Genomic DNA, 27,741 nt, shown 5'->3' on the forward strand with positions numbered 1-27,741 from the left:
TCGGGACCAGCCCTTTGGCAGGACCGGGAGGAGGTGCGTGAGGCCTTAGGAGCTGCGTTAAGGGTCTCTTGAGCCCCACCCTCGGGATCCTTGGCGTAGCAGCATTCCACTCCTCGCACTTAACTCTCGGGAAGCGTTCTCCGTGCAGATCAGCCAGGTGCAGCGGCAAGGCCTGGAGGGAGGGCTCGGACGCAGCCCCGCCCCCTGGGCCGTTCATAAAAGCTCAGGGCTGGCTGGAACTGTGTTTCGGAGTGTGCTTTCAGGTGACCGTGCGAGGTAGGCGCGGCCTGCGTCCGGTTCTGCGCGCCGGTTGTGGCGGGCTCGGAGGTCCAGCCATGCTGTTTTGGCACACGCAGCCCGAACACTACAACCAGCACAACTCCAGCAGCTACCTGCGGTGAGTGCCGCGCCGCCCTGCTGACCGGGATCCAGCCGCGGTCGCGGGCCGGGTTGGCGGGCGAGGCGCTGTTGGCTGTCCTCTGAGCCTAGGGGAGTGTTGGGGTCTGGGGTCTTCAGAGCCCTCGCAGCGCTACATTTCCTTGCTCTCTGCCCTTTGCGTTCTGAGAAGATACAGCAGCCTAGAGCCCCGCCTAGGGCCGACCGACGGACGCCGGCGTGACCGGTTGCGCAGTGTTGGGGACCCGGCTTGCAGAACCTGGTGCCCGGGAGGGCGCCTCCCCTGAGGACTCACTCCGGCGGGCTCGGAGCGCACACCTGTTGGCTGCAGCCAACCCAAGTGCTCTGTAGTGCCCAGTCTCCTTACCTCTGGCATCGGAGTTTTGCCTGTCCCGAAGAAGTCTAGTGTCCTGCTCTTTGCCCCTCTCCGCCCCGTCTCTCTCCAAGCCTCGTGCCTTCTCCAGAGTCCTTGGTCCCACCAAGGGTCGAGTAAGTGGCGAACGCTGACTTGCATCACAGCCTGTCTCACGGGTGCCAGGGGGGCTCGGAGGGTCTAGTGGCTCCCTCCCTCTAGGTGGTCTTGTGCGTTTTGTCCTGAGGCCCACACGCTTCTTGCCCTTGATAGAAATCTTTCGTCCTCAGAGGTTTGACTAGCGCTCTTCAAGGAGAAAAATAAGTCCTTCCTGTCTGTAAAGTTCTCTTTTATCTCCTGAACTTAGGAAGTTGGACCCCGTTAGCGTCCATCTCCGGAGGGTTGTTTGCCACTGTTCTGCAGCGGGCTGGGTACTAATGGGCAATCATTTTACTTTCTGAACTCACCTGAACCAGCTTTAGCCTGTCTTTATTTCCAACTGAGTCACAATTTATGAAATGTACCCAATTTAACCCAAATGGCATTTTGGATGGTCGCAGAGAAAGGGAATTGTGAGGCCAAGGGAGTCTCTGGCACTGACAGCTCCAAAGTGCGAGCCCCAGGGAGTGCTTTTTCTTTTTTCTTTTTCCTCCAAGAAATTTCTACCCAGATTTAGCAGTACATGTTATTTGCTTTTTTTTTAAACAGTTTCTTCGAAAATTCATTTTTATTAACTGTACATGTTATTTGTAAACCCTGGCTTCTGAGAGGTGTTTGTCCAGTAGTTCTCTTTGAAGACATGCCCATCCAGAAGGCCGAGGAGTGACTGAGTTGGTGTGTCTGTTGTTTTTTACTCATAGTCAGGATCACAGGGGATGGCATATGTCTAGGGTCTTCATTGAGGACCGATGACCTCCCTGAAGACCTTGATGATGTCACCAGAGGGAGGCTGCTCTGGGGCATGGGGAGGCCCACTGGGCAGATGACAATCCCTGGCAGAAGATTGTGCCCATTCACTTACACAAAATGCTGCAATGTATTTATTATAATGCAAGATGCAGTTTTAATTAGTTTTGCCTAAGTTTTAGTTTGTGGCCATTAAGTGTGTGCCATACCTTAAAATTGATTTTGAAGGTGACCTTGAATGGAGGGTGAGTGTATTTAAAACTTCCTGGATACCTTCAATGTCATCCCATTAGGGAATAATTCCCCTTGCATGGGAGGCACCTCTGGTACTGAGGAGGAAATGTGTCTGTGGAATACCTAAGATACCTTTTGGGGTTTTGGTGTTGTCCTGGGGTTTGTGGGGAGGGCAGGGAGTTAGGGTGAAAGGAGCCATAAAGCCATATTGGTTTCTGGGATCATTTTGGGTCTGTGAAAAAAGAAGCATTTGGTCCATGCCGCCCACCCTTTTATTTCACTTCTTAGAAGCTAGGGTTTTTGCCTTGTAGAAGTTGACCTCCATGAAGGCCAAGGTGGGCATGGGGTGGGCAGTAAATATGTCCCTTGTTCCCCCAACTCTAGAGTGAGGGTCTTGTCCTCTTCCTTGGTTTTTATATTTTATTTTTGGTTGCCTCCTCACTGCAGAACTTTTGCGAGTTGTTTGACCTTACCAGGGTGGTGGCCTTTATAAAACTCTGTTCTTCACCTTTTCTGTTTGGTGTTCTCATGACTTTTATTCCTTGGCAAATAAGGATACCAGGCTTGAAACAAGTTACTGTTGAGTGATGGTTCTTACTCTGCCTACCCCCAATCCCCCTTTTTAAATTTAAAGGCAGCAGCCAGCCCATGGATTATTAACTTCACATGGTCTGGGCAAACATGAAGTTATGCCATCCCTGGGTGGGCACTCCTGTCTGCTTCTCCCTTGTTCCTCACAACCCCTGGGATTGGGAGTGTGTGCCAGTCTGGTAAAAGGAAGGCACGGTGTTTAGGGAGAGTCAACAGAGCACTGTGCTCTGGTCTTTTGGGCCACAGACCGTGGCAGGGGAGCTGCACTCCCGGGAGGTTTTCCAGGTGCGCCCCAAGCCTGCTTTTTCCTTCTGGGAACTGGTTAGACATCGTTGGGGTGTGTGCTGAGTTTGTGTTTTAGAGACATTCGTTTATTGTGTCGTATGAGGAACAGATTGTACCGGTGGCTCTGCTGTTTATACAGCGAAGTGGGGTCAGTGAATCTGATTTATAGCCCTGGACACACAGAGGGAGGAGGGTTATCAAGATAAGGGCACTGGCACTTTTTTGGCACCTGTTTTTGTCCTGCGTGTAATTTAGAGGTCTAAACAAGGCTGCCCTGACCACAGGTCATTCATGTTCTCAAGAATTTCTTTTTTCTTTGCAAAGGCATTTAAAAATACATCTAGAAAGATGTTCTTTAGTCATAGGCTGCTGTGAGGCTAGGTTTTTTTGTGGATATGTCAGGGAGTTTTGTTCAGATGTGGAGGAAAAGAATCTTTGAGCATCTAACCATTTTCCGTTTGAACAAGAAAACAGAATTGAAGCGAATGGCCTTGTTTTGCATTTAGGAGATATTAGTATGACCTTTATCATAGAGATTATGGATCAGCTGTCCTTTTTATTTTTAGAGGGGTGGGGGCATATCTCAGTCTGGGTGAGTAAAGCAAACAGTTTCTGTGTTTGCATAGTTTATAGAGCCCCAAGGACAGAGTTGTATTATTCTGAGAAGTGGCTAATAAATAAAATCGTTTATTTAAACAATTAAAATATTTGTCCTGGCTGGGTGGCTCAGTTGATTGGAGCATTGTCCTGTACCCCAAAGTGTTGCAGGTTTGATTCCCAGTCAGGGCGCGTGCCTGGTTGCAGGTTGGGTCCCCAGCTGTGGCGTGTACAGGGGGCAACCAGTTCATGTTGTGCTCTCATATCGGTATTTCTCTCTCTCTCCCCTCCTCCCCTCTCTCTAAAATCAAATAAACACATTCTTGGGTAAGGATTAAAAACATAAATAAATGAAAATAATTAAAATATCTGTTCAGAGTCTGATTTTAAAAGCAAGATTTTATAATGTCTTTCTTATGGATGGAAAGAGTATGGCATCTAAAGTTCACTCCATTGCTGTTAGTCCCCCTTGTCATGGAGAATATTTCTATCATTTGTATATGTTAGATGAGTTCGAATTTTGACCTCATTGATGATTCGAGTGACTGAATCTCTTGAGAGACACTGAGAGAAAGTAGAATCATCACAGATTGGTTTGCTCCTTCTGAAAATATTTGCGATGCGTGGTGTGGGAAGCTGGCCCAGCATGCTGCCACGTGCTCTGCCGGCTGCCCTTGATGACTGTGGTAGGCATTCATTGCTCCCAACTTGACTCTGTCTTTTCAAATGGGCTCTTGGGGCTCTGCTCCTGACCGCTCCCTCTGTGTGTTGCAGTGATGTGCTCGCTCTGCCCATCTTCAAGCAGGAGGAGCCCCAGCTGTCCCCTGAGAACGAAGCCCGCCTGCCACCCCTGCAGTATGTACTGTGTGCTGCCACATCCCCAGCCGTGAAGCTGCATGAAGAGACACTGACCTACCTCAACCAAGGTAGTGGCCAGAGCACTGGGCCAGGGCAGAGCCAAGGGGCTGGGGAGAAGGAAGGGGGAATTGACCTGACCCCTATTTGGGTTTCATCACTTTGTCACAGTAGGGGAGGTGGGGATCAGGAATGAGGCTGTGGTGTCAGATGGATTACATGTCCTAGCTGTAAGACATCAGTGAGCCTCAGTGTTTTCATCTGAAAAATGGACATGTCAACTCTGCCATTACTTAGGCCAAATATGGGTAACATTCTTTATATAGGCCCTCCACACAGCAGATGCTTAGTGATTGCAGCCGTTGTTATAAATTGCTGTTTACTGTGACCACAACTGATGCCCTTTCCCGCACGTAGATGGAGCACATTTGGTGTGCCAGGTCTGTTGTTGTTCTGGAGCTGCGCCCCTGGTGCTGGGAAGATGGGCTGCAGCACAGGGGGCTGGACTCCACACGTGCCAGATGGACATCCTTTGTGGTGATGGGAATGCAGTATCTCACTGTGTCCCACGAGAAAGGGCATGGGCTCTGGAGTTTAAATCCCAACTTTAGCGTTTCCTAGGTCTGTGACTTTGAGCTGTGTTTTCTTTTTTGTCTGAGCTTCAGTGTTTTCATGTGTAAAATGGGACATTTAGTTTTGTGACATTTAAAACAGTGAAGGTATGTGAAGTGCCTGATGTGATAGTGGCTTTTTGATTTCGGATTTCCTTTATCAGGAACCAAGTATCACTGTCTTGATGGATGTCATTTTTGTAGTTTCTCTGTGAGTATGTGTATATGTTTATTCCTGAGTCACCTCATAGACACCCTGCATCAAGTGGATGGATTGCCCCTCAGTTTTAAATGGGAAAAGCTTCCCTGACTGGCGTGGCTCTGTAGGTTGAGCATCATCTCACAAACCAAAACGTAACCAGTTCAATTCCCAGTCAGGGCACATGCCTGGGTTGCAGCCGGGTGCCCGGTTGGGGGTGTGTGAGAGGTAACCACACGCTGATGTTTCTCTCTCACATCGCTGTTTGTCTCCCTCTCTTTCTCCCTCCCTTCCCCTCTGTCTAAAAAATGAATAATATCCCTAAAAATAAATATAAATAAATAAATACAATGGAAGAGCAGGGGGCAGGGGAACACAGTGGTTTCTGTAGAGATGCACTGAGTTGCAAGGGAGCTGGAATGTGCTAGTGGTTTGTCTGACACAGTTCTCCTTTCTGTAGAACTTTGACTCCTCAATTTGGGAAGCCAGCTGGGGTGGAATTTCGACCTGATCATCAAGCTCTCCTCTGACCGCTGAACTTGCCAGTTTCTGGGCCAGGGAACCAAATTAGCAGGTGCCCCTGGGTGGAAACAGCCCTTTCCTGTGGTTGACTTGGCCCAATAGAAGGGCATGCTTATCCCTGTAATATCTCTGTGGCCTCAGTGAGTTCCCAGGCCAAGCTCAGGTCCTGAGATCTGTGCTCCATCTGCTGAATCCGGTATCCATTGATGGTGGGTGATGTGGCCATGTGGAAGCTATCTCTGTGCATCTGGGCTTGTTTCTGGAAGGATTTCAGCCATTTTTCTTTCTCTTTTACCAAAGTCAACTGCTGCCAGCTTTTTATGTTGCACAGTTGCTTCTCTCTCTTGCCTAAATGTAGCATGAAGAAACTGGGTGAAGTTTGTGGAGCGCTGTACTGCAAGGCAGTTCTTATTCCTGGCTCCATTCTCTGGTGCGAGGAGTGAGCACTCCGAGGAACTGCTGGACCAAGTCACTGGGTGCACATGCCTCCCTGGCCGTCTTTAGGCCTTTGACTGCCTTCCCTGCTTTCCCTCTGCCTCCCGCCTTTAACCAGTCAACTTTGGACAGCGTCTTTTTACAGTCAGCATACCAGGTCTTTTTAAGAGTTTATCTTGTGCTCAATATAGATAAGTTAAAAGAAAGGAAGAAAGAATTGCCCCGTGGTCTTACCATCCTGTGTTAATTTGGTGCATTTATTTTAGATATTTTTAAGCTACATTTTCCTGATAATTAAAATAATACATGTTCATTAAAATTTTGTATATGATTTACAAAAGTTTAAAAAGGAAAAGCAAAAGAAAAGCAAAATCAAAATCTCTAATTTTACCTGAGAATCACTGCTACCCCTGTTTCTAGATGCTTGTGTAGACACCTTTCACAATTATGGTCATGCACAGACACATGTCCTGATCTTTTAATTTACTGTGTTTGGGTTGCAGTCCAGTTCCCAGCAAGGGGCGCATGAAAGGCAACCATGCATTGATATTCCTCTCCCTCTCTCCTTCCCCTCCCCTCTAAAGATAAATAAATAAGATCTTTAAAAAAAAAGAAAATTAAAACTAGGCATGATTTGCCCTGGCTGGTGTGGCCTAGTGGATTGAGCATCAGCCCGTGAGCCAAAATGTCACAGGTTCGATTCCAGGTCAGGGTGCATGCCTTGGTTACAGGCCAGGTGTCCAGTCAGAGAGGCAACCAATTAGAATATCTCTCACACATCAATGTTTCCCCCTTTCTCCCTTCCTTCCCATCACTCTGAAATAAATAAATAAAATCTTAAAAAAATAACATTAGGCACAATTTATTTTATTCCATTTTCTCTCTTTTTGTTCTATTATCAATGTGCTATACTGGATATCTTTTTCAGTATACCTTATTTAAAGTAGCCTGTCTGTATCCCATGACATAGGCATTGATTCAGTTAAAAGATAGTTTTGACACATCAGCCTCAATAGCAAACAGAAAAGTTTGCTATTAAGTATTTGTTTACTTCACTGGCTCTGTGATGTTGCAGTCTTTCTATTGAGCCATCCCATGTCATTTTCCTTGTAATGCTGTGTTTAAAGTTCTCCAAAGACATGGAAAAGAAGCTGTACCTGTAAATCAAAAAGCCACTGAAACCATTGAATGCCCATTTCTCAGGGCAGTGTCGAACCAGTGCCCTGACCTTATGTGGCTTGGGCAAGGAGTATTCGATACGATATCCTGTCACCAAGCCCAGTGACTAATTCTGAATATGAATGGTGAAAATGGTTTGGGAAAGAAAGCATGTTGCCCTGATTAGTGTGGCTCAGTGGGCTGGGCATCGTCCTGCAAACCGAAAGTTTGCCAGTTTGACTCCTGGTCAGGGCAGATGCCTGGGTTGCAGGCCAGGTTCCTGGCTGGAGGTGTGGAGTGGCAGCTGATATTTTTCTTGCAGATCATATCTATGTTTCTTTCCTTCTTTCTCCCTTCCTTCCCATCTCTCTAAAAGTAAATAAATAAAATCTTTTTTTAAAAAAAGGAAAAACAAAGTATGTCATCTTCCTCTGAAATAGAATCCTAAAGAAAAGCGGTGGACAGCTGTTGTATGTAGGTCTGAAAACTTTCAGATCGACTGTCAGTAGCCAGAGGTCACGGGGACATGTCTTTCCTGAGGGCAGGCTGCAGTCAGAGGGGAGGGATGAGTGGGTGGTGAGGGAGGAGTCCTGGAGAGTGGAGGAAAGAACCCAGGCAATCTGTAGTAAATTCTGGCTTTGAGATAAGACACAAATGCAAGGATGATTTGTTTTGGAGAAAGCTTTGGTATTTCCTACTAAAGCAACTTCTTGAATCTTAAAGATAGTCATGAATTTCTTTTGGACTCTTACTTTCATGTATTCATAGAAAAAAACTTCCTGTTCATTGGAAGGAATGGTGGTTCAGTGAGAAGAGAGAAAACCATGTGCAAAGGCAGGAGTGGGTTGGGGTGGTGGTGCAGTTAAGCACACTACCTATCCAAAGAATCCAAGTTGTTCAGGATGACTAGGTTTGGGAACACCAGGAGTGTGAATGATGGCCAAGATCTCCAACTTCCTCGCTGAGGCAGAGTTATTGGACAGCCACTTGGATGAGTCACTTAACCTCTCAGTTTTTCCAATTTTCACCTGTAAAATGGAGGAAAGAAAATTCCTACAAAGTAGGTACTACTATGTGGATGAAATAAGTTAATATATGCAGGACACTGAAAACGGTGTCTGGCGCATAGTAAGTAAGCACCGACACGTCGGCCATTGTTAATAATAAAGCAGAAGCATGGGGGCTATTGACCCTAATCCTGTTTTGGAAGTTGACAAGGTCATCAAATTGGAAATTCTTCACTGTTTTTGTCCTTTTCCTAATTCAAAGATTAACACAGGATTGGCTCTAGAACTAAGAATCACCCCTCTTAGAATTTAAAGGTAGTAGCTTTCGGATAGGTAGGTAACAGGCAGGAAGGCCTGTTGACCTTTTCTTCTGTTTTTTTATTCTCTGTATAATCAGATGATAGATATAACCTGGAGGAGACATATCCTATGCATGGTGTTAAAGTACCATCTTTATAATTGTGATTACAAAGAACATTGGACTCCTAAATGATGTGAGTGTTTATGTCAAGAATTACTTTATGTGGGTACCTCACAGTCTGTAGGGTGATACTTTGTTTAGCACTTTAGAATTTGCATAACACATTATGACATTCTCTCTTAAATTATTCTCCCAAATTGTATTACGTATTCCCATTGTACAGATGGCAGGCTGAGAGGTGCAGTCAGGTTTGCCTCCCACGGCACGTATCAGGCTAGCCTGGGCAGTGGCTGCGCTGTGATGTGGGGTTCTGGAAAAGGAGACACTGTTTTTGGCCACTTTTTCTAGAATTGCCTCCTGGCAGGTTTCTAGGCTGAGCACAAACTAACATGAGAGGCACAGCTCTGAGGGAATCGGTAAAAAAACTTGCAGGGAAGAGGACCGTGAAGGAATAGAGAGAGGAGAAAATCCCCTCTTAAACAAAAAACCATGATCAGGTTCTCCTACCCCATGCCCGCCAGTCTCTCCACCTCCGCCCACAGTGACCTGAGGGAATGGCGGGGAGATCAGGGACCTTCGGGGAGTCTGTCTTCCCTGCTCCCGGAGCCCAGACAGAATGGCAGCACTTTTTTTTTTTTTTCACCAGCTTCTACTTTGGGAAAATCACTTAATCTCTAGGAGCCTCTGTTGACCTGGATGGAATCAGGAATCAGGATGGTTTCATTTTGTGTGTTGACTTGAGAGTTAAGTGAATAATGAATGTCTGGCAAATAAATGCGTAGTTATATATTTTCCTTCTCCTTGATTATATCAGTGACATTGAATTTCAGGAATGAGGCAGAGGATGAGTTACTGTACCTTTCTCCATAGCTGAAATTTTCTTTCCAGATTAATTTTTAGCCTGAAGTTTGGGATATAAACTGATTAAATCAAATGACCCTTAAATATTACTTTTAAAAAATGCTTCCTCCCTTACTGTTTTTTCCAGAGTATAAAAGTAGCACATACTTACTATAAAATAAAATAGCCAAATAGTACATAAATAGGTGCTCTGGAAAGCTTCCCCTAACCTCATTTCTGAGATTTTTCTTACTTATACATTAATCCATGTGTGTCTTAACTGCATAGTCATACATTAACCTACGTATATCTAATTGTATATAGACACCCATACATAGACACTTGTAGAAGTGTGTGTGACTCTTTTTAAGAGAAATGGAATCATATTATATCTACTGTTTAGCAACTTGCTTTTTTTTTTTTGTCCAACAAAATATCCTGAAAGTCTTCTCAGTGGGAACATCACAAAAGTAAACCAAAGCTGACCCTTCCTGGTTACATGATGGCCTGTGGTGTGGGTGTTGCATAACTGACCCTCTTGAGGAACATTGCGCTTGTTCCTACATTTTCATGATCGCGCCTAGCACTCCAGGGAGCATCTTTGTACCCACATCTTTGTGCTTGAGCAGGAGTGAGAACCTCTGTAGGATAAATTTCTAGAAATAGAACTGCCAGCACCACATTTTGTAGATATTATCATAATACCTGTAAAAAAGTTGTACTGATTTGTACTTGTATGAACCATAACTATATGGATAATTGTTTATTTGCTCCTCTCTTACCATCTGTCTCCCACCTCTCCCACACATGGAATATAAACTTCTTGAAGGCAGAGACCTTGAATATCTTGTTCACTGCTTGTCCTAGCACAGCGTCTGGCATGTATAACTTACTTGAATGAACGGAGGATGTCTATTTTATATCTATACCTTTGCCAGCACTCTTTAACCTTTGGTCATTAGTGGGGGAAATATAAAATATTCCTGTTTTGGTTTTTCATTTCCTCAATTTTGTTGAAGATGTTTTATATTTTATTTGGTTATCTCTATTCCTTTTGCCTTCCATGAGATCGACCCATTTTTGAAATAGGATTTTCATCCTTATTTGTCTGTGAGAGCTCTTTGCATCTTTGGGGTAATGTGTTGAATGTGTTAGGATGCCTGCGCTGGGTGGAGACTTGGATTTGAACTGCAGGTGCTTTGTGCATTGGATTTTCTGCATGTAACTTTTAAAATACTCTGTTTTTCTCTCTAAATGTTAGGGAAGCATTTAAGTTGAGAGAATCATTGAATTTCTTCAAATCACATCAGACTCCTCATCCTGGTCTCTGTTTCCTGCCTCACTCTCTTTCACTTGAGCAGGTGAGTCAATCCTTTTAGTGCAGCTTCAGTCTGAGATTTTAACTGGCCCCCTCCATCATCACCCTCCCGTTCCCTTTGTGCGTGGGTTTTCAGGCACTTCCTTCTCTCCCCCAGCTCCTCTGCTCCTTCCCTTTCCCGAACATTTCTGGGGCAAGCAGCTGGAGGCTTTCCTGAAGCTGGCTGTTGTCACCCGAACCATGTGCTGTTTCCATTGGGTGTCGTTCTGCAGTCTTTCGGAGCTGTCTTTCGGATGTTTCTGGCCTCAGTCCCCTAGGCCTCGTAGGATTTGGATGCCTGTGAGTGACCTCGTCTGCCCTCTGGATGAGCCATTATGATACTCCATGACATGAAATTTTAGAGCACTTGCTTTTCTGTCCCCGGTCAAGGAGGTCTGCTGTGTCCCTCCGTGATAAGGAGACCCTGTTCACAGCTTTGCTGGGTGTTGCCAAACACAGTTTGTGATGACAGAGGACTGGCCCCCACTTTTAGTGGCTCAGGGGTTTCAGTGGCTTCTGTGATACTTCCTATCTGCTTGCTGATGTACACGCTTTTCAATCTGGGTAGCAGCTGTTTAAGCCAGCTCATGTTTCCACCAAGTACCTTGGCTGTTACTGTAAAAATAATCAAAGTAGCGCACTCCAAAACTTCAGGGGCAACTCAGGCTGGTGCCCATCATTTAAACTTCATGAAGGCACCACCCACATTTCACAGGACCAGCAGCACAGACGTTTTGTGGCTGTCAGCACGCCCTCCCTGGTTCCAAAGGGTACTGTGGCTTTGTCCCTGGCCAGTAGCTTGTGGGCCACAGCTGACTGCCCGGTACCTGTGAGTGTCCTACTGCTGAACCAAATAGGACAGGCCATCAGTGGGGCTGGAGGCCAGGTTTAATAAACTCTGCTTTGGTCACTGCACAAGTAGAAAGGGTGATAATTTGTATGGTACATTGTAGGAAGATCCTCATATTTAATGCTGGATATATCAGCTGATCTTAATAAATGTTATTTCTCTTCTGCCGTTAAGTATGGCTGTTTTTCACAAGTGTTTGGAGGGGAGGGGTGCAGGGAAGAAGGTCAGGGGTAGGAAGAACCCCTTTACACTTTACTCTTTGTAAGTGGATCCTTGAGTCAGGTTTCAGGTGGATTACGGTAGAATTAGTACTTAGAAGAATGTATGCAGGTTATCTGTTCTGAACGAGGAATACATTTTTGTATTTTGTTATGTGTCACAGTAGCCAGTCTACACAAGTAGGGGCCATGATTGTTTTAACCCATGTATTTCATGAGAGAAGGAAGGAAGCCCAGAGAAAAGATGGATGTTTCTAGGTCATTCAACCTGCCGAATCAGGGCCAGGCATAAGCCCAGGTATGGACAGTTTTTGGAGTCTGTAGAGGGCATAGGGAGAAGGACAGGTGCTTCCTTGTGTTAATTAGGAACTGATGTTCCTACCTCTTTTTTCTCAGGACTGTGTCCCTCTCACAGGCCCCATGGGGCACTCTTTCTGTCAGAGCTATCTGGCAAAGAAACCCATTGGGTGAGGGGGTTGGTGCTTCTTGGCTGGAGGTCAGAGGTGGACAGCAGGCCTCCCTTCCTACCTTCTGTTTTGCCTGTCACCTTGTCTTACACATGAATGTCCTTTGCCTACCTTAAGCGGTATCTCATTCAACCATTTAGTGATGGGGAAACTGAGGTCTGGAGGGTAGAATCGACTTATCAGCATATATCATGGGTTCCCGACATTTCTCTTGGAGTGCAGTTGTGTCTTCCCTCCAGAGTGGCTCTAGAGTGGCATTTGGCCTTGAACCAGAGTGCTAGGAGCATCAGAACCTCCCAGACTATGTGGTTCCTGCTGTGTTAGAACTGGGAGGGGCAGGAATCTGTTTTCACTAAGCAGCCCAGCAATCAGGTGCTAGGGGGTACTAGGATTTGTTAGACACTGCTTTAAGGGTTCTGCTGTTCCTCACTTTTTTCTTTCCAGAAGGAGAGGGATGGACCTTGTAAAGAAAATGTGGGCCCTGCTGCATTCACGGCTCTGTGCTTTGCAGGTCAAGGACCTCTGTGTGCACAGTCTGTGGCTCTGTGCCCAGGTAGATTTGGGAGGTTCTTGACCTTCCTTTGCCAGATACCATATCCTGGCAACTTCTTACTGGGTGGTTAGAGGACCCCTTGAATCCTGAAGGGGAAGAAGAGACCACACCTACTCTGAGAATTCACAGAGCTGGGCCAGAGCAGACTCCTTAAGCAGTAGAGGGAGAGGGGGCCTAGGATATCTCGGATGACCTGCTACTGAAAACGTGGTCCCTGGAGTAGCATTACCTGAAAGCTGGTTAGAAATGCAGGACCTTGCATCTGTTGCAGAACAACTGAATGAGAACTTGCATTTTCACAAGAGTTTAGCGATTTATCAACATGTTAAAGTTTGAGAAGCACCGAGCTAGTTAAGCAGCCCCCATCTCACTCCTGTATTACAGATGGGTGGGCAGGGGCCCAGCAAGTCGATGTGACGTGCCCCGCAGAGCGGCACTTTACTCCAAGCTCCTTTTTTTTTTTTTTTTTTAAATAGTTCTGTTGGGATACAATTCACATACCAATCCACTCATTGAAACTATACAGTTCATGTTTTTTAGTACATTTAACTAACCATATTAAACTATTATCACAACTAATTTTAGAACATTGTTCTTCCTGAAGTAAACTCTGCACCCATTAGTAATTAATTCTCATTCTTTCCCTGGTCCTAGGCAACCACTCATTTACTTGCTTTCTAACTCTGTAAATTTGCCTATTCTAGACATTCCATATAAATGGCAAGGCACAGATGGCGTGGCTCTTGTGACTGACCGCTTTCACTCAGCACGACATTTTCAAGGGCCAAGGACACTGACTGCAGCATGCATCACAACCTTGTGCCTTTTTGTCGTCCTGTGACCCCTCATTATATGGATGCACCTAATTTTATTTATTCATTTTTTAGTCCATGAATATTTGGGTTGTTGCCACTTTGTGGCTGTTATGCATAGGTGGCTGTGAACATTCATGTACATGTTTTTGTGTGGACCTGTGTTTTCATTGTTCCTGTGTATATGCACCTAGATGTGCAATTTCTTGGTCACATGGTAACTATGTTTAATGTTTTGAGGAGCTGCCAGACTGTTTCCCAAAGCGGCTGTACCATCACACATTCCCACCAGTGTATGAGAGTTCCAGTTTGTCCACATCCAGCACTTGTTATTGTCCATCTTTTGGACGGGTGATGGCAGAGTGATGGGACCCCTTCTGTGGGCCACTCTTGGCCGCCCGCGGACAGCACAAAAGCAGGAGCTCGAGGCAGGGCTGCGTGGCTTCAGGAGCAAACTGAAGCCAGAGGCTCAAATCCCACGAGGATTTTCTGACTCTCTGTTCCTCTCTGGGGATCTGCCTCGTGCTGTTTCTTCCCACCAGATTCTCTGCCTCTGTGACCAGGGGGAGCTGACAGTAAGACCATCAGAAGCTGCTGGCAATGCCCAGGGAGGCTGCTACTCTCATTCCCTGCTTTCTGCTCCACACTCGCAGGGAGGGATCGTTGGCCGGCCAGGTGGCAGGCTCACCTGGATCGGCTGTGGCCTGACAGCTGGGCCCTCTGTAAATATGGCTGCTCCCACCTTCTCCTTTTTCTGCTCTGGAAGCAGTGGCTAACAGTGGAGCCCTTTCCTGAGGTGGTCCACAGGTGTACACACTTCTGGAAGGTCTGGGGGTCCAAGGGAAAAGAAGGCTTTGGTTGTCTCAGGCTATACTGCCAAGCCCTGTTTACTCCTAGAGGAAGGAGAATCCTTTATCTGTCTTGCCAGAGGCTTAGACAAAAAATGGGCCGGATGGGGCCAGACAGTGATGTTTGGAGTATGAGCACCCAGGCTGTCTGGCTCCCACATCCAAGATCTTGGCTGATTAAGGGCATGCGAATGCCCTTAGCCTCAACTTGGATATGGGTCCAGGACTTGGAGGGGAGGTGCCTGGGTGAGTCACATTTCTGACCTTGTCTTAGAGATTTGATTTTCTACTGTGCACTGTCCTTTGTCATTCTAACTTTCACAAGATGGGACCCCAGCCTACCACCTGTGCAAGGTGGTACCTCTGTCTCCACATTCTTGCCTGCATTCCATCTTGTCTACTGTTTGAATCTTTTCTAATATTCACACAGAAAATTAGCACTTTATTTTTATTTACACTTACCTACTTTTTAATAGCAGCAGTAAAATTGAATGTCTTCTCATTTGCTTACATGTATTTCCTTTATATGTGGCTCTTTTTTGTGGCCCTTTTGCTTATGGACCTGTAAGGACCATTGCATTAGGTGGAACTATGTGCATTTGCCATTCTGTAACCCAGAATGGGTTGATGGTCTGTAACCCAGAATGGGCGGTTTCATAGGTTTTAGTATAGCAGTGTAGCTGGACACAAGTTTAACATGAAAAATTTGTGGATTTCCTATGAACAAGCAACAGTGAAGTATAAAATAAAATAGGAAAAAGAGATACCATTCATAGCAAAGCAAACAGTTTTTTAAAATGCTGACCAAGTGTCCAGGGGTCCAGACTGAGAATCTGCCAGCAGTGCTTGTGAGCTGCCTCATGACTGAGCCCACTCATTTACTGTACACAGTGCTGGGTGGGCCTTGGGAATCCAGGGCATCATGGGGAAGAAAGAGAGAATAATTTTAGACTGAAAGAAAAGTCAAAAATAGGACCAAGAATTCCTGCATACATTTAACCCAGCCTCTCATAATGTTAGCATGCCATCCTGGTACAATTGTTGAAACTAGGCAGTCACACTGGTGTGATTCTGTTCACTCTCCCACAGTGCCTTATTTGAATTATGCCCGTCCCCCTACTACTGTCTGTCCTCTTCATGTTCCAGGTTTCTGTCCAGGGCCCCACACAGCACTTCACAGCCATGTTTCCTTAGTGTGCAATCTGTGACTGTCCTTTAGTCTTTCCTTCGCTGCCATGAACTTCACACTTCCAGAGGTCTGACCAGGCAGTTTCGTACATGTTCCCCAATTTGGGGTTCTCTGATGTTTTTAATGATTTGACTGAGGTTATGCATTTTTGGCAAGAATGCCACAGAAGTGAAATTGTGCCCTTGCCAGTGGATCATATTAGGGACCGCGATGCTGAGCGGTCTTCCTGCTGGATGGTGGCAGTAACCTTGATGATTAGTGTCTTCCAGGTTTCTCTACTATGTTTCCCTTTGTAATTAACCAATATTTAGAGGCAGGTACTTGGAGACCAGGCCGATATCTTGATTATCCTTAAATTTGTGCCAACTAATTGTAGCATCCATAGGGGGATCCTGTCTGCACCGATTTTCATTTAGTTCCCTCTTCCCACACTTCACAGTTGGAATGCCATTTCTTTTTCCTACCATTCATTTATATATCTATACTTATTATATCAGTATAGACTCATGGGTATTTATTTGATTCTGTGAGTTAAAATTCAGCATTATTGTTCTCTAGTTTGTTGCTCAAATTGGGCCAGCTGTGATCATTGGGAACTGCTTTAGATTGGCTCCTTGGCAGCTCTGATGTGCCTCCACCCTTTTTCTGAGCATTTCCTCACTTTCGATACTACAAGATGCTTAAGACGAGAGGAGCATCTTGTCTTTTTCCCGCCCTTCCCTGAAAAGGGTTTTTCTCCAAAAAGATTCGAGGACACGACTCACTCTTTTACTTCTGTGCACATGCCCACACACACTGTCTGCCAGGTACTTGTTGGAGAGCCGTTGTGTGCCAGGCATGGTGCCGAGTCCTGGGTATCTGTATGTGTTCGTGAGGAGGCAGAGTGCCTCGCCCAGGGTTGCCTAGCCATAGGGCCTCGGGATTGGGATCAGGTCTGCTGACGAAAGAGCCTTGTCCCTGAAGCATGCCTGTGTGTGAGTGCTCCATGTCCACAGACTTGCATAATGCTGCACGTATTCAAGTGACAAGGCAAACCACATATGCCAGACACAGTATGGGCAGTGTTTGCTGTCTCTGGCTGCCATTAGGACAGGAGTGTTGGTGCCCAGACCTCCTCTCTTTGAGGTAATGATGGCCTCCATTATGTTTTATGTGGCATTAATTATCCAAAGCAATAACTGTTGGAAAGTAAACAACCTGTAAATCTTGGTTGGCCAGTGCAATTTCCTCCTGTTCTTGGGAACATAGTGATCTGGGCAGGAGGCCCTGCACTGGGTTCCGCTCACTGGGCAGAGCCTCTCTGCAGGAGAGCCTGGTGGGCACAGCCCAGGGAAGTGGGGGGAGGGGCTTTGGGGGCAGTGCCTGGGTCACAGCAGCCTGTCTGGCATCCCCTACCTCCCTACCCCCTGAAGCCTTTGAGCCTCCCCACCCAAACCCCTTCCCCTGTCTACCTGGGGGCATGTCCCAGCCTAGCTGTCCCCTGGCTGTGTGACCTTGGGTGGCCTGGGCCAGCAGGCTCATTCTGTGTGTGGAGCTGTTGTGAAGGCTGAAGCAAAGTTGTGCAGCACTGAGTACAGTGGCCTGTGATGGGCGGGATCTTTGCAGGAGGGAGCATTTAACAGTCATCATTTGGAAGTGGTAGTCATGACTGGCACTTGTTGGGTACTCATTACATGCCTGCTGCAGGACATTATCTCCTTTAAGCCTCATGGCAGTTCTGCATGGAACAGTTTGTAGATGCAGAGAAGTTCATGAACTCACCGGGACATGGAAGAGTCTGGCTCAACTCTGTGTGTCTGACCTAATCTTAGAGCCTCCTTCCCTTCTTGCCCTGGACCAGGCCACAGGCTGTGCTGAGTCTTCTCCACCACCTTGACCACATCAATACCGCTCTGGGCCTTGGTTTCCTCACCTCTAGACTAGGCACAGTCTTACTGCACTTGTGGGTTCTCAGGGTGGTCTCCCAGAGAGATACTGGGTTGAAGGACCTCTTCATGTCTGACCTCATTTGCATGAGACATGGCCTCATGTGTTTGCTGTCTTATTTATTAAATGAAGACTTTTTCCCCCAAGCACCCTACTCTATGATGGGGTTTTGGACCCCAGCCTGGCACTGTAGTAAAAATACCAATCGTTGTCCCAGGGGGTGTCTGTTACATGCTTGGAGCAGGACGGGGCACTCCCTGCTTTTTGTTTTGTATTTTTTCAGATTTGTATGTAATATATTCTTAGTTTTTAAAAAGCTGATGCTGAAGGTGTATATAATTTAAAAGGAAAGTGCGCATAGGGGTGTGTATGTAATGTTTTAAAATAAAAGTGCAATCACATTGTGTACGTATCATTCAGCACTTTTCTGATGGGATAGTTAGGCCATGGGCTTTTTTATTTGCCCTATTGATGGGTATTGTCTAGATGCCCACTAGGCTGTGATGTGGTATCTCTCACCTCCAGCATGTGTGACAGCCCATTTCCCTATCTTCAGTCCCCGTGGGATGTTAGCAGTCTGTGAAAACTTTAGCAAGCTGAGAGAATTATTTGAATTTAATATTTCTTTTGCCATTATGGAGGTTGAGCATCTTTCACACACTTCTTGGTTTGGCTGACTATTTTGAGCTCTGTTATTTGCTTTAGGGAATTTATATCAAGTTCTGCCACCATCAATTTAAGTTTCTCACATGCTAGTACTGTATAGGGGCTAGTGTGTGCACTCATGTATGCATGTGTGTGTGCTCATGTATGCACGTGTGTGCAAATTGGTTTGGGTAAACTGGTAGCCGACTCTAGAGTTGCCAGTCTGGTTGGAGAGCTGCGACTCAACCATCATGCCAGACAGCCGAGGGGCATAGTTGCAAAGTGCCCAAAGAAGTTGGGAGGAAGGAGAAGGTCAGCAGGAAGATTGAACATCCTCTGAAAATTCAAATAAAGTTTTATTGGAACACAGCCATGCCCATTCACCCACATATTGTCCATGGCTGCTTTCTTGTTACCGAGTTGAGTGGTTGTGGTGAGATCTGTAGCCCACAAGCTAAGAATAGTTACTGCTGGCCCCTTACAGATTGAGTTCATTGATGCCGTGCCAAGAGGTGTTGGGTGTTGTGGGCTGCATGAAAGAAGAGAAGGAAGCAAAGCTGTATTGAGCACCTGCCAGGGCCAGGCACAGTCTAGAGTGCTGAATGTATATATTTCATTTCGTTTTCCTTGGAAAAGCTTTCTCTGCTATCCCTTATTCTCATTGCCCTCCTTTCCCCATTTCTGTGTGGGATGGAGGGGAGGAAGGGCAAAGGCTGGGTTGGGGAAGAGAGAAACTTTTAACCCTTTGGAATGGCTTCGGGGCTCTTTGGTCAGGGCCCAGGGGGAGGCTGGGGCTCTCCACTGGGCTTGTGTGTAGCCAAGGAGCCCTCCCCCTCCCTGTGGGCTGAAGTTGGAGTGCTGAACTGGGCGGGGCCACCAGGGCTCAGCAGGCCACTGCTGATGGGGGTGGGGAGGTGTGAGTACAGCCTGTGCCCACCCTTCCTCCGACTCCTGCCATTCCAGGCACTGGGTTCCTCTGGGCTAGGCTGGTGGCTACCTGTGGAGGGCTAGTTTACATCACCAAGTGCTGACCCAGGGCTCCTCCCCTGCTTTAAAAGGCCTTTAACAACTCCAAAGTACAGGGTGGGGCCAGAGATATTAGAGGGAATTGCCTTGAAGAGTTGGAGGCTGTGGAAAGGCCACCACCAGCCAGAAGGGCCCCCTGCACTGTCTCCCAGTGCTGACAGGTGGGGAGGTCCAGCCAAAGACTTCCTGTGTACCAGCCATGCTGGTGCGCCTTCAGTTCTCAAAGAACTCTCTGCTTGGAAGTACCAATGTTGTCCACTTTTCAGAGGCATGGAAAATGATGCTCACAAATGGGAGCATTTACCCAATACAATAGTAAGTGGTGGACACAGTGGTGAGCCCAGGCTCCAAACTTGGGTGCTAGGGGAGCATATGTAGGAGAGCATTACTTGTGTATCTGTATAAGTTTTATAATAACTGTTTATTTATGGTATATGATTATGATTTTGTACTTGCAGGTGTGACATACACTTAAAAAAATTAAATTTAAAAAGTGAGTTGATTAAATAGGTTCTTCAGTGTTTCAGAATGTTTTTAATTTCAGTGGCAAAATTGTGGGGTGGTATGCGAATGAGTGGGGTGAATATGGTACAGTAGCATCTCCGGATGCCCTGTACCAGCACCTCACTGGCACCCAGAGGGTAGTGGTGGGGGTGTATAGTGACTGCTGAGCAAGGAACCCAAGGGACCCTCCCTCTAAGGTGGAGCTGGGGAGTCAGAAACATAGCCCCAGTGCAACACAGAACGACAGCTGCTGGCTCTGGTGTTCTCCCAGTCATTTATTGTGTGTGTGCGTGTGTGTGCGTGTGTGCGTGTGTGTGTGATGGGAGTATTCACATTTCAGAGTGCCTGAACTCTACAGAGAGTGAGGACAGAGAGTCATGCTCAGCACAGGTTTTTCAACCTCACCAAATTTGTTTCTAATTTTTAATTTTTTCTAATCTTGTTATCTTTCCTCCTCCCTAGAAGCAAAACCAGCTTGTGAAATCAGTGTTGGTTTGCCTCTCACTGCACATTCTCAAACTTTAACTATTTGCCTCATCAGCCATGAAGGTGAACAGTATTGTTTTGTGCGTGTTAAACCTTTATACAGGTAGTTTAATATACATCATCATGTACTTTTTTGTTTAATATTATGCTTCTGAGATTTCTCCATGTTTTTATGTGTCTTTAGAGTATTTAAGTGTCATGTGCCAGTTTATTTTCAGTCAAATGATAGAATTTGCATACCTAATTTTCTCTTCCTGGATCTGTAGCTTGTTGACATTTTTGTCTGTAATCAGCAGTTTTTGCTGGTCTCCCAGTGCATATCAAATGCTTCTGTAGGATTTGCCTTTAGAGTTGGAATTAATCTATTACGTATGGTGTGAGGTAGGGGGTTATTTTTCCCAATGGCAACCAGTCATCCTGCACTCTTGAAAAGCTCTCTTTCTCACTGTCATAGATCAAGTTTCCAAGGATTAAAAAGTGTATCTGTGGGCTCTTTGTTCCTTTCCATCTGTCCACTTGTCCTCATGCCAAAAGTGACATGTTTTGGTTACTGTAGCTTTCAGGGTATTTTAAATGGGTTAGGAATGTGTGTTTTATGGAGACAAGTTTATCAGGAGGAAACAAGTATCAAACCTTATGCCACAGTATGGTAACATGATCCGCATGGACTTCTTGATTCAGAGAACTGAGGTCTTGGAGCTCAAGGATTTGACCTTAAGGGAAGGGGAGGGCTTAGAGGTCATGAAATAAAATGAATATCAAGAAATTCAGGAGGAATGAAATGGGTAGACTCCCTGAGTATTAGAACCAGAAGGGCCCTTTGGAAGACACTAGATGCTGTGCAGAGTAGTGAGTAGTTTGGCTTAGTGTTTAGTACGTGGAGTGAGAGAGACCCAGGTGTGATCTGCAATAAGATACTCAACCCCTCTGGGTCTGAATTTCTCCGTCTGTAAAATGGGGTTGGTAACGGTTTTCCTTCTGGATTGTGGGGAGCACCGAGTGAACTATAGGGGCTTAGCAGTGTCCTCGTGCAGGCTGAACAGCAGGTAACTGGTAGTTACTTGTTACTCTGTTTCCTTTACTCTAAAACCAGCCCCCCCCCCATTTCACAATGCTGAAATTAATACAACCTTTACTATGGTTTGCTGTAGTGATTTGTTTTTTCTCTCAGATCACTGCTTAGAATGCAGGAAACAGTATTTGGGGGGCAAGAAAAGGGAACCAGCATCTTTGAGGTCACCTGGCAGGCTGAGTTGGTCATCCTTGGACTCATCTTTATTGTTAGTCCTTAAGGAAAGAAGGAAGGAGAAAACACCATCTTCACTTGGGATGCCGAAGGTGGGGGTGCTTTAAATGCCATAAGACACTGTAGGCAGACATTTCTTGCTGTGCAAATAAGTAGCTTCCAGAAAGGAGAAGTTGAGGACCATGTAGGACTACAGATTCCCTCCGAGTAGCAAATGACACCCACCAGGTAGGATGTGGCAAAGACTGTGATAGGTTCTGGAAACACTTAGTTTCTGCTTCTGGCTCTGCCACCGGCTAGCTGTGCCTGCATGCCCAAGTCCGGTAGCCTCTCTGAGCCTCTGCTTTCTTCTCTCAGTGGGGCTCATCCTAAATGCCCCCACTTATGTGTTCTGAGACCCAGGTGACTTAATACCTGCACAGGCTTTGCCCCTGGGTAAGCACCCAGTGAGTTGGTGAAAGCTGTTAGTTATTGTTCCCCAGAGGCACACCTCTCCCCTCTTACCTCCTGGCTATAGCATTACCTACGGGAATGTTCTCATCCATTTGTCCCCTCACTGTCGATCCTGTCCACTCTTCAGATTCTATCTCTGATGTCAACTCTTTGCTCAAACCGTGTTTTTTACCGCCCCTCCTCCCCATTCCAGGTGAGTGTTGTCCATCTCTTAGAGGGATTTTTCAGATTCTGCTTTATATTAGTGTTTTTCTTGTACTGTTTAATGCACCCCAGAAAATTGCTAACCCTTTGAAGGCAGGAGTGTGTCTTTTGTAAACCCTCTAGTTCTAGCACAGAGCAGCACAGCAAAGAAGATGCAGTCATGTTCAAGCTTTTGCTGAGTACCTACTATGCACCAGACAGTATGTGAGCAGAATAGCCTGTGCCTTCACAGAGCCCACGTTTCACGGCCTCGCCTATACGCCAAGATGACCTGGCCAAGTAGAGACATACCTGTGTGCTTCAGGTTGGTTTAGCTTTCACATTGCTCATTGGCTGGTATCTGACCTTGAACAGTGGCCTTCTGGATGGTGCTGTGCTGTGTGAGAATGGAGCTTGGGGGGGCCAGTGTGCTGGCACTGAGGCAGGCGTGGCGAGGGGGGCTGGCCATTTGTCCTGCCTGAGGCCTGTGTCGGGGAGGTGCCTTGTGGCTGGGAGGAGCTCTAGAGTGCACGAGCGGGGTTGGGAAAGGGATAGGGCCTGGGCCAAGTCTCTGCTGCTGGTAGAGGAGGCTGTGACCAGGGTCTACAGCCCCACTTTAATAGAGCTGCTCTGTGTGGAACAGCAGGTGCCTCCTGCTGGGTGTAAGCTGAGCTTGCCCTGCAGAGCTCCGGGTCAGTATTAATTGGGCCCTGGAGCCAAGTAATGACCACTGGGGCCTTGGGCCTCAAGCCAGAGTCTGTTCCTTGCTTCCTTGGGGACAACGGAGGACAGTGGGAAAACCAGCTGGGGCGTGAGAGGCTCCGTTTTATGCTGCTGTCAGGGGAGTGTTGGCTCAGGAGCCTGGCAGTGGGTGTCACAAGTCTGGCTCTTTGAGAACTTTAGAAGTGTTGGTTAGGTCAGCAAGACCCTGCTATGAGTTGCATCTTCTGAACTGGCAGATGGGCAGGACGAGAGTTTGGGGTTGGCGCCTCTTCCTTCTGACATGATGTGCCCAGGGTACTCCCCTGACCTGGGCCATGGTGTGTTCATGAAGTGTCCAGCAGTCCTGTAAGACAGGCTGGTGAAAGCTGGGTGGAAGGCTCCACCCTCCTGAGAAGAAGGGAGTGCCAAGTGGGCATTCCCAGGCTCAGCCAGCAGCCTCAGCAGCGTGGTGGATGCTGGGGCGGTGAGCTCCCTGGCGCATGGCGCTGTGTCTGTCTTGCCAGTTCCAGGGCCTAGCAGTGCACGGCATTTGGCACATAGCTGTTGCTCAGCAAATATTTGGAATGAATGATTGAATTTCAAAAATTTTTGGTCATTCTTTTATTCATTGTGTATATTAGTTTCCTGCGACTGCCTTAACAAATTACTGCAAATAACTTAAAACATTGGAAGCTTATTCTCCAACAGTTCTGGAGGCTAGAAGAAGCATGGAAGGCCATGCTTCTTCTGGGGGCCTGAGGGGTGACTGGTCCTTGTCTCCTCCAGCCTTCGGCGGCTCCAGGCGAACCTGGCTTCTGGCTGCATCACGTGGGGCTCTACTCCCACATTCACATGGCTCTTCTTCTTTGTGTCTTCTCTGCCTGGCTCTTACAAGGACACTTGTCACTGGACTCAGGGACATTGAGACAGTCCAGGATGATCTCCTTATCTCATGATTCTTAACTTAATTGCATCTGCAAAGACTCTTTTTCTTCCAAATATTGGGTAACACTCACGGGTTCTGGAGATTAGGGTATGGACTCACCTGGGGGTCGGGGCACTATTCAGTCCACTATAAGGGGGTCTTAGGCGGTCTTAGTATTTTTCGAATCATTTCTCTTTTAGTTATTTTAATATTATTAGCCTATATTTAATATAGAATATATATATATATTCATTCATTCATTCATTCATTCATTCTAGATTTCACTTTTTCTCTATGACTTCAGGTTTGGAAAGTCTTTCCCTACTAAGTACCTGATAAGTAGTCATTCATGTTAAAATAAAACCTCAAAATTAACTTTGAAATCCAGTGGTAACTTGTTTTGATATCTGCTGTGAGATGACGGTCTGCACTTTGAAAAAAATAGCTAATCTTTACATGTGGAAAAATGTAATAGACCTAGACATGTAAACACAAACACGAAGAGAGGGGCTCACCTGCCAAGCCCAGGGCGACGGGAGGAGCTGCGGGTCTGGCCGGGGTCAGGCCCCTGGTGCCCCTGCCCCAGGGAGCCTGGGGCTGGGTGCTCAGGGCCTTGCTGTGCAGTTTTTGTCATTTCTGGTGAGTCTTTCATTGTTTTAAAACATTTTTTTAAAACTGTGAAATCAGATTTACCGATACCAATTATTAAATCATTTATTCCATTATTTGTAAAACATCTTTTATTAAGTTGGGGTACTTGCTAGGGTGTGTTAGAGTTGTGGTGAAACTTAAGGAACTTAGGAAAAACGGACATGATTTGCTACACGGTCTTGCATTTGGAACCCTTGCATGCTCCATTCATTCAGACTCTGCTTTATCTTCCCAGTAAAATGTGTGTAGTTTATTCATAGATACTTACTGTTTCATAGATACTTACATCCACCCTTATTATAGATGAACCCTTTTTTCATTTATATCCTCTAGCCAGCTTATTCTGGTTACATGTTACCAAATAGAATCGCCGCACCCTTTCAAATACATGAAATTCTTTTAACTTGGGAAAATGCTTTTCATTCTGCAATTAGAGACAGTGTTTAACAGGCTTTTCTATTCATTTCATTAAACCTGCTCTCAGGAAGTGTATGGTCAGCTTACTATGGATTTGAGTAGCTGTGTTCTTCATCCAGGTGTATGGGACATTCTTTATGAAGAAATAATATGAAATTATGTTCCATTAATTTAATGCTAGGTAGCTATATTTTGTTGGATTCTATTTCTTTAAAAGTTATAAGAGGTGCTGGTTCCTGAGGGTCCCGTGGTATGTTCCCTTGGCCTAAACAGGCAGGGTGGGCAAACGGGGCTGTCCAGGCTAGAGGTGACTGGAGCTGGACATGGACTTCCTTCCCCGCTTTCTTCCTCGGCCGTGAGGCCTGGGTGGGCACTGAGGAGGTTGAGAAGACCTCTAGCTGGGGGAGCCCCTCATTGGAAAACACTCAGAAAGGAGAAATGTACCATTAACCCTCCTCTAGGTCAGTCTTATGAAATTCGGCTGTTGGAGAATCGGAAGCTGGGAGACTTTCAAGATCTGAACACAAAGTTCGTCAAGGTAAGCACGTGGGGCGCTCCCCCCACCCGGGGTTGGTTGGGGCCTCAGCACTGGAACGTGCTGTGGGGGTCAGGTGTGGCCTGGGGGCTCAGGGAAGGCTCTGGGGGGAGAGTAGACTCCTGTTCCCTGCAGCGTGCGTTCTGAGGGAACAAGGAGAGGTCGCAGCACTGGGAACTGGGGCCCTGGGCAGGGGGACCAGGCTCCTGTGCTTTAGCCTGGCTTTGGCACTTACTGAGCTTTTCTGAGCTTCTGTTTGCTCATCTGGACAGAGGATGGACACATAAATCAGCCATGTGTGTAAAGCACTTAGTAATCGTGGACAAAAGGGCAGTCATCCCTATTCTGGCTGTTAGCGTGATTGGGGTTCTGTGGAGCAGCAGCACACGGGCTATGGAGCTGGGGGGCAGGTCCAGGAAGAGTGGCCCTGGAGGGCAGAGGCGTGTGCTCTGGCTCGGTAAGTACAGGCGGGTTCCCCTTGAGTCCCTCTTGGCAGCCACACTCAGCTGTCTCCTGCCTGCCTCCCCTCCCAGAGCATCATCCGCGTGGTTTTCCACGACCGTCGGCTGCAGTATACAGAGCACCAGCAGCTGGAGGGCTGGCGGTGGAGCCGGCCTGGAGACCGGATCCTAGACATTGGTGAGTCTCTCCACCAAGATGAGCCCCAGATGCTCCTGCGTGTTGAGGTTCTTCCTGGATACCATCTGGACTGTGCGAGGCATCTTAGTGCCCTCCCGCCTTGTGGGAAGCCCTGTGGGAGCAGGCAGGGCTGAATGTGCTGCCAGGCCTGCTCTCAGAGCATCCCCGCTTGGTGGGGGAGACAGGCAGCTGGAAATCAAAGACCTGCTGTCAGGGAGTCCAGGGAAGGCTTTGCAGAAGGATCGTGCATTAAAGGATGGGCATGACAGGTGGGCAGTGAAAATGGAATCGCGGGGCTCACGCAGTGGTCACAGTCCTGTATTCACAGCTGAGGCTGAGAGGATTCGGAATTCAGAAGTTAGAGTGGCAGCGGGGTGTGGTGCATGGACCCATAGCGTCGGGACAGGCCTCCACAGGCCCAGCATCTTCGTGCAGCAAAATAAAATGGCGTGAAGACTAAGTAGCTTCATGGCAATTCACATCAGGCTTTCTGCCAGAGGAGTTTTTATAAAACTCAGTGTCTGAACATTTGGCATTTCCAACGTGGGTAGAGAGTTGGGCCCGCGAGGGGTCCCTCCTTCAGCACTGGGAGTGGCTGACAGTTGCACTTTGTGTGTGTGTGTGTGTGTGCAGATATTCCACTGTCAGTTGGTATCTTGGACCCCAGGGCCAGCCCGACCCAGCTGAACGCAGTCGAGTTTCTGTGGGACCCTTCGAAGAGAGCCTCTGCGTTCATTCAGGTGTGCGAGCAGGGGCTGACTCTGTGTGGGAAGCCGGAGGTGGGGTCCAATGTGCAGGTCCTCAGGACCAGCCCTGCGGGTCTCCTGTTCTCTGTTGCAGGGAGGGGGGGGGCGGGGAATGTGCAGTGTCTCATGGTCAGAGGTGGCCGGTCTTGGGGTTGGGGAAGGACTAGAATGTTTTGGAATCCTGTGTAGGGTTTGCTTATAAATATGTAAGCTTTTCGTAAAATAAAGTATTTCCTAGCATATATAATTTGAAGTTAGAAACATTTCCATGAGAGTTTCTGATAATAGAGTAATTATTTAATGGTCAAGTGCCTGGTGTGGGTCCAGCCTTGGGGTAAATGGGGCAGATGGAGCCGGCCGAGGGTGTGGCCACAGGCCATGCTCCGAGGCTCTCCCTGCCTCTGTCCCTCTCCTGCGGCCCCTTTGTGAGCATCTTGTCAGTCAGATACCGAATATGTAGCCTTTACCTCAGTGCCCATTCATAATAACCACTAAGTAGAAGGTACTGATCTTTTATTCATGATTACAATAACTTTGTTATATTTTAAAACTGTCATTACAATATGTATTATATTATTAACACACTGTTATAATAATAAGTGTACATCAAGTGCCTTCTGTGCAGCAAGAACTTAAACGCAAAAATGGCTCCAGTCTCCTCCTCTGGCCTGGCCCAAGGGCCCTGGATGCCAGGCTGTGTGGCACGGAGCCGTGGCCCCCTTGCAGTCTTTAGCGTTTGCAAGGGAGGTCTCTGGGTGAGGAGTGAGGGTGGGGCCCTTGGGGGTCAGTGGGCCTGGAGCAGTGGCAAGGACTTAGCTGGTCAGGCGGGGCCTCTGAAGTCGAGGGACAAAGGTGGGAGGGTGTGTCATTTGAGGACAGGTGAAGGGGATACCATCTGCTCAACAGTGGGTAGCAAGGGGGAGAGCAGGGCGGTTGGCCAGGCAGGATGGGAGC

General features: G+C 47.0%; 1 protein-coding gene across 3 annotated transcripts in view; it reads left to right on the forward strand.

Annotated features, from left to right (window-relative positions):
* Window positions 1-231: 231 nt before the first annotated feature.
* The window catches only part of TFCP2L1 (transcription factor CP2 like 1), a 48,702-nt gene continuing 21,192 nt past the window's right edge, over window positions 232-27,741 (forward strand). For 2 of the 3 annotated variants that reach the window (XM_037049862.1, XM_037049861.1), the window contains exons 1-5: window positions 232-397; window positions 4,136-4,287; window positions 25,329-25,405; window positions 25,936-26,041; window positions 26,675-26,781. In XM_037049862.1, coding sequence (XP_036905757.1) covers window positions 336-397; window positions 4,136-4,287; window positions 25,329-25,405; window positions 25,936-26,041; window positions 26,675-26,781 — 504 coding nt within the window. In that variant the 5' untranslated portion in view covers window positions 232-335. The remainder of the gene's footprint in view (window positions 398-4,135; window positions 4,288-25,328; window positions 25,406-25,935; window positions 26,042-26,674; window positions 26,782-27,741) is intronic. The other variant, XM_037049860.1, reaches the window with a different exon arrangement.

Source organism: Sturnira hondurensis, unplaced genomic scaffold (genome assembly GCF_014824575.4).
Source record: "Sturnira hondurensis isolate 20B ecotype Veracruz unplaced genomic scaffold, ASM1482457v3 Scaffold0006496, whole genome shotgun sequence".
In the NCBI taxonomy this organism is placed as follows: domain Eukaryota; kingdom Metazoa; phylum Chordata; class Mammalia; order Chiroptera; family Phyllostomidae; genus Sturnira; species Sturnira hondurensis.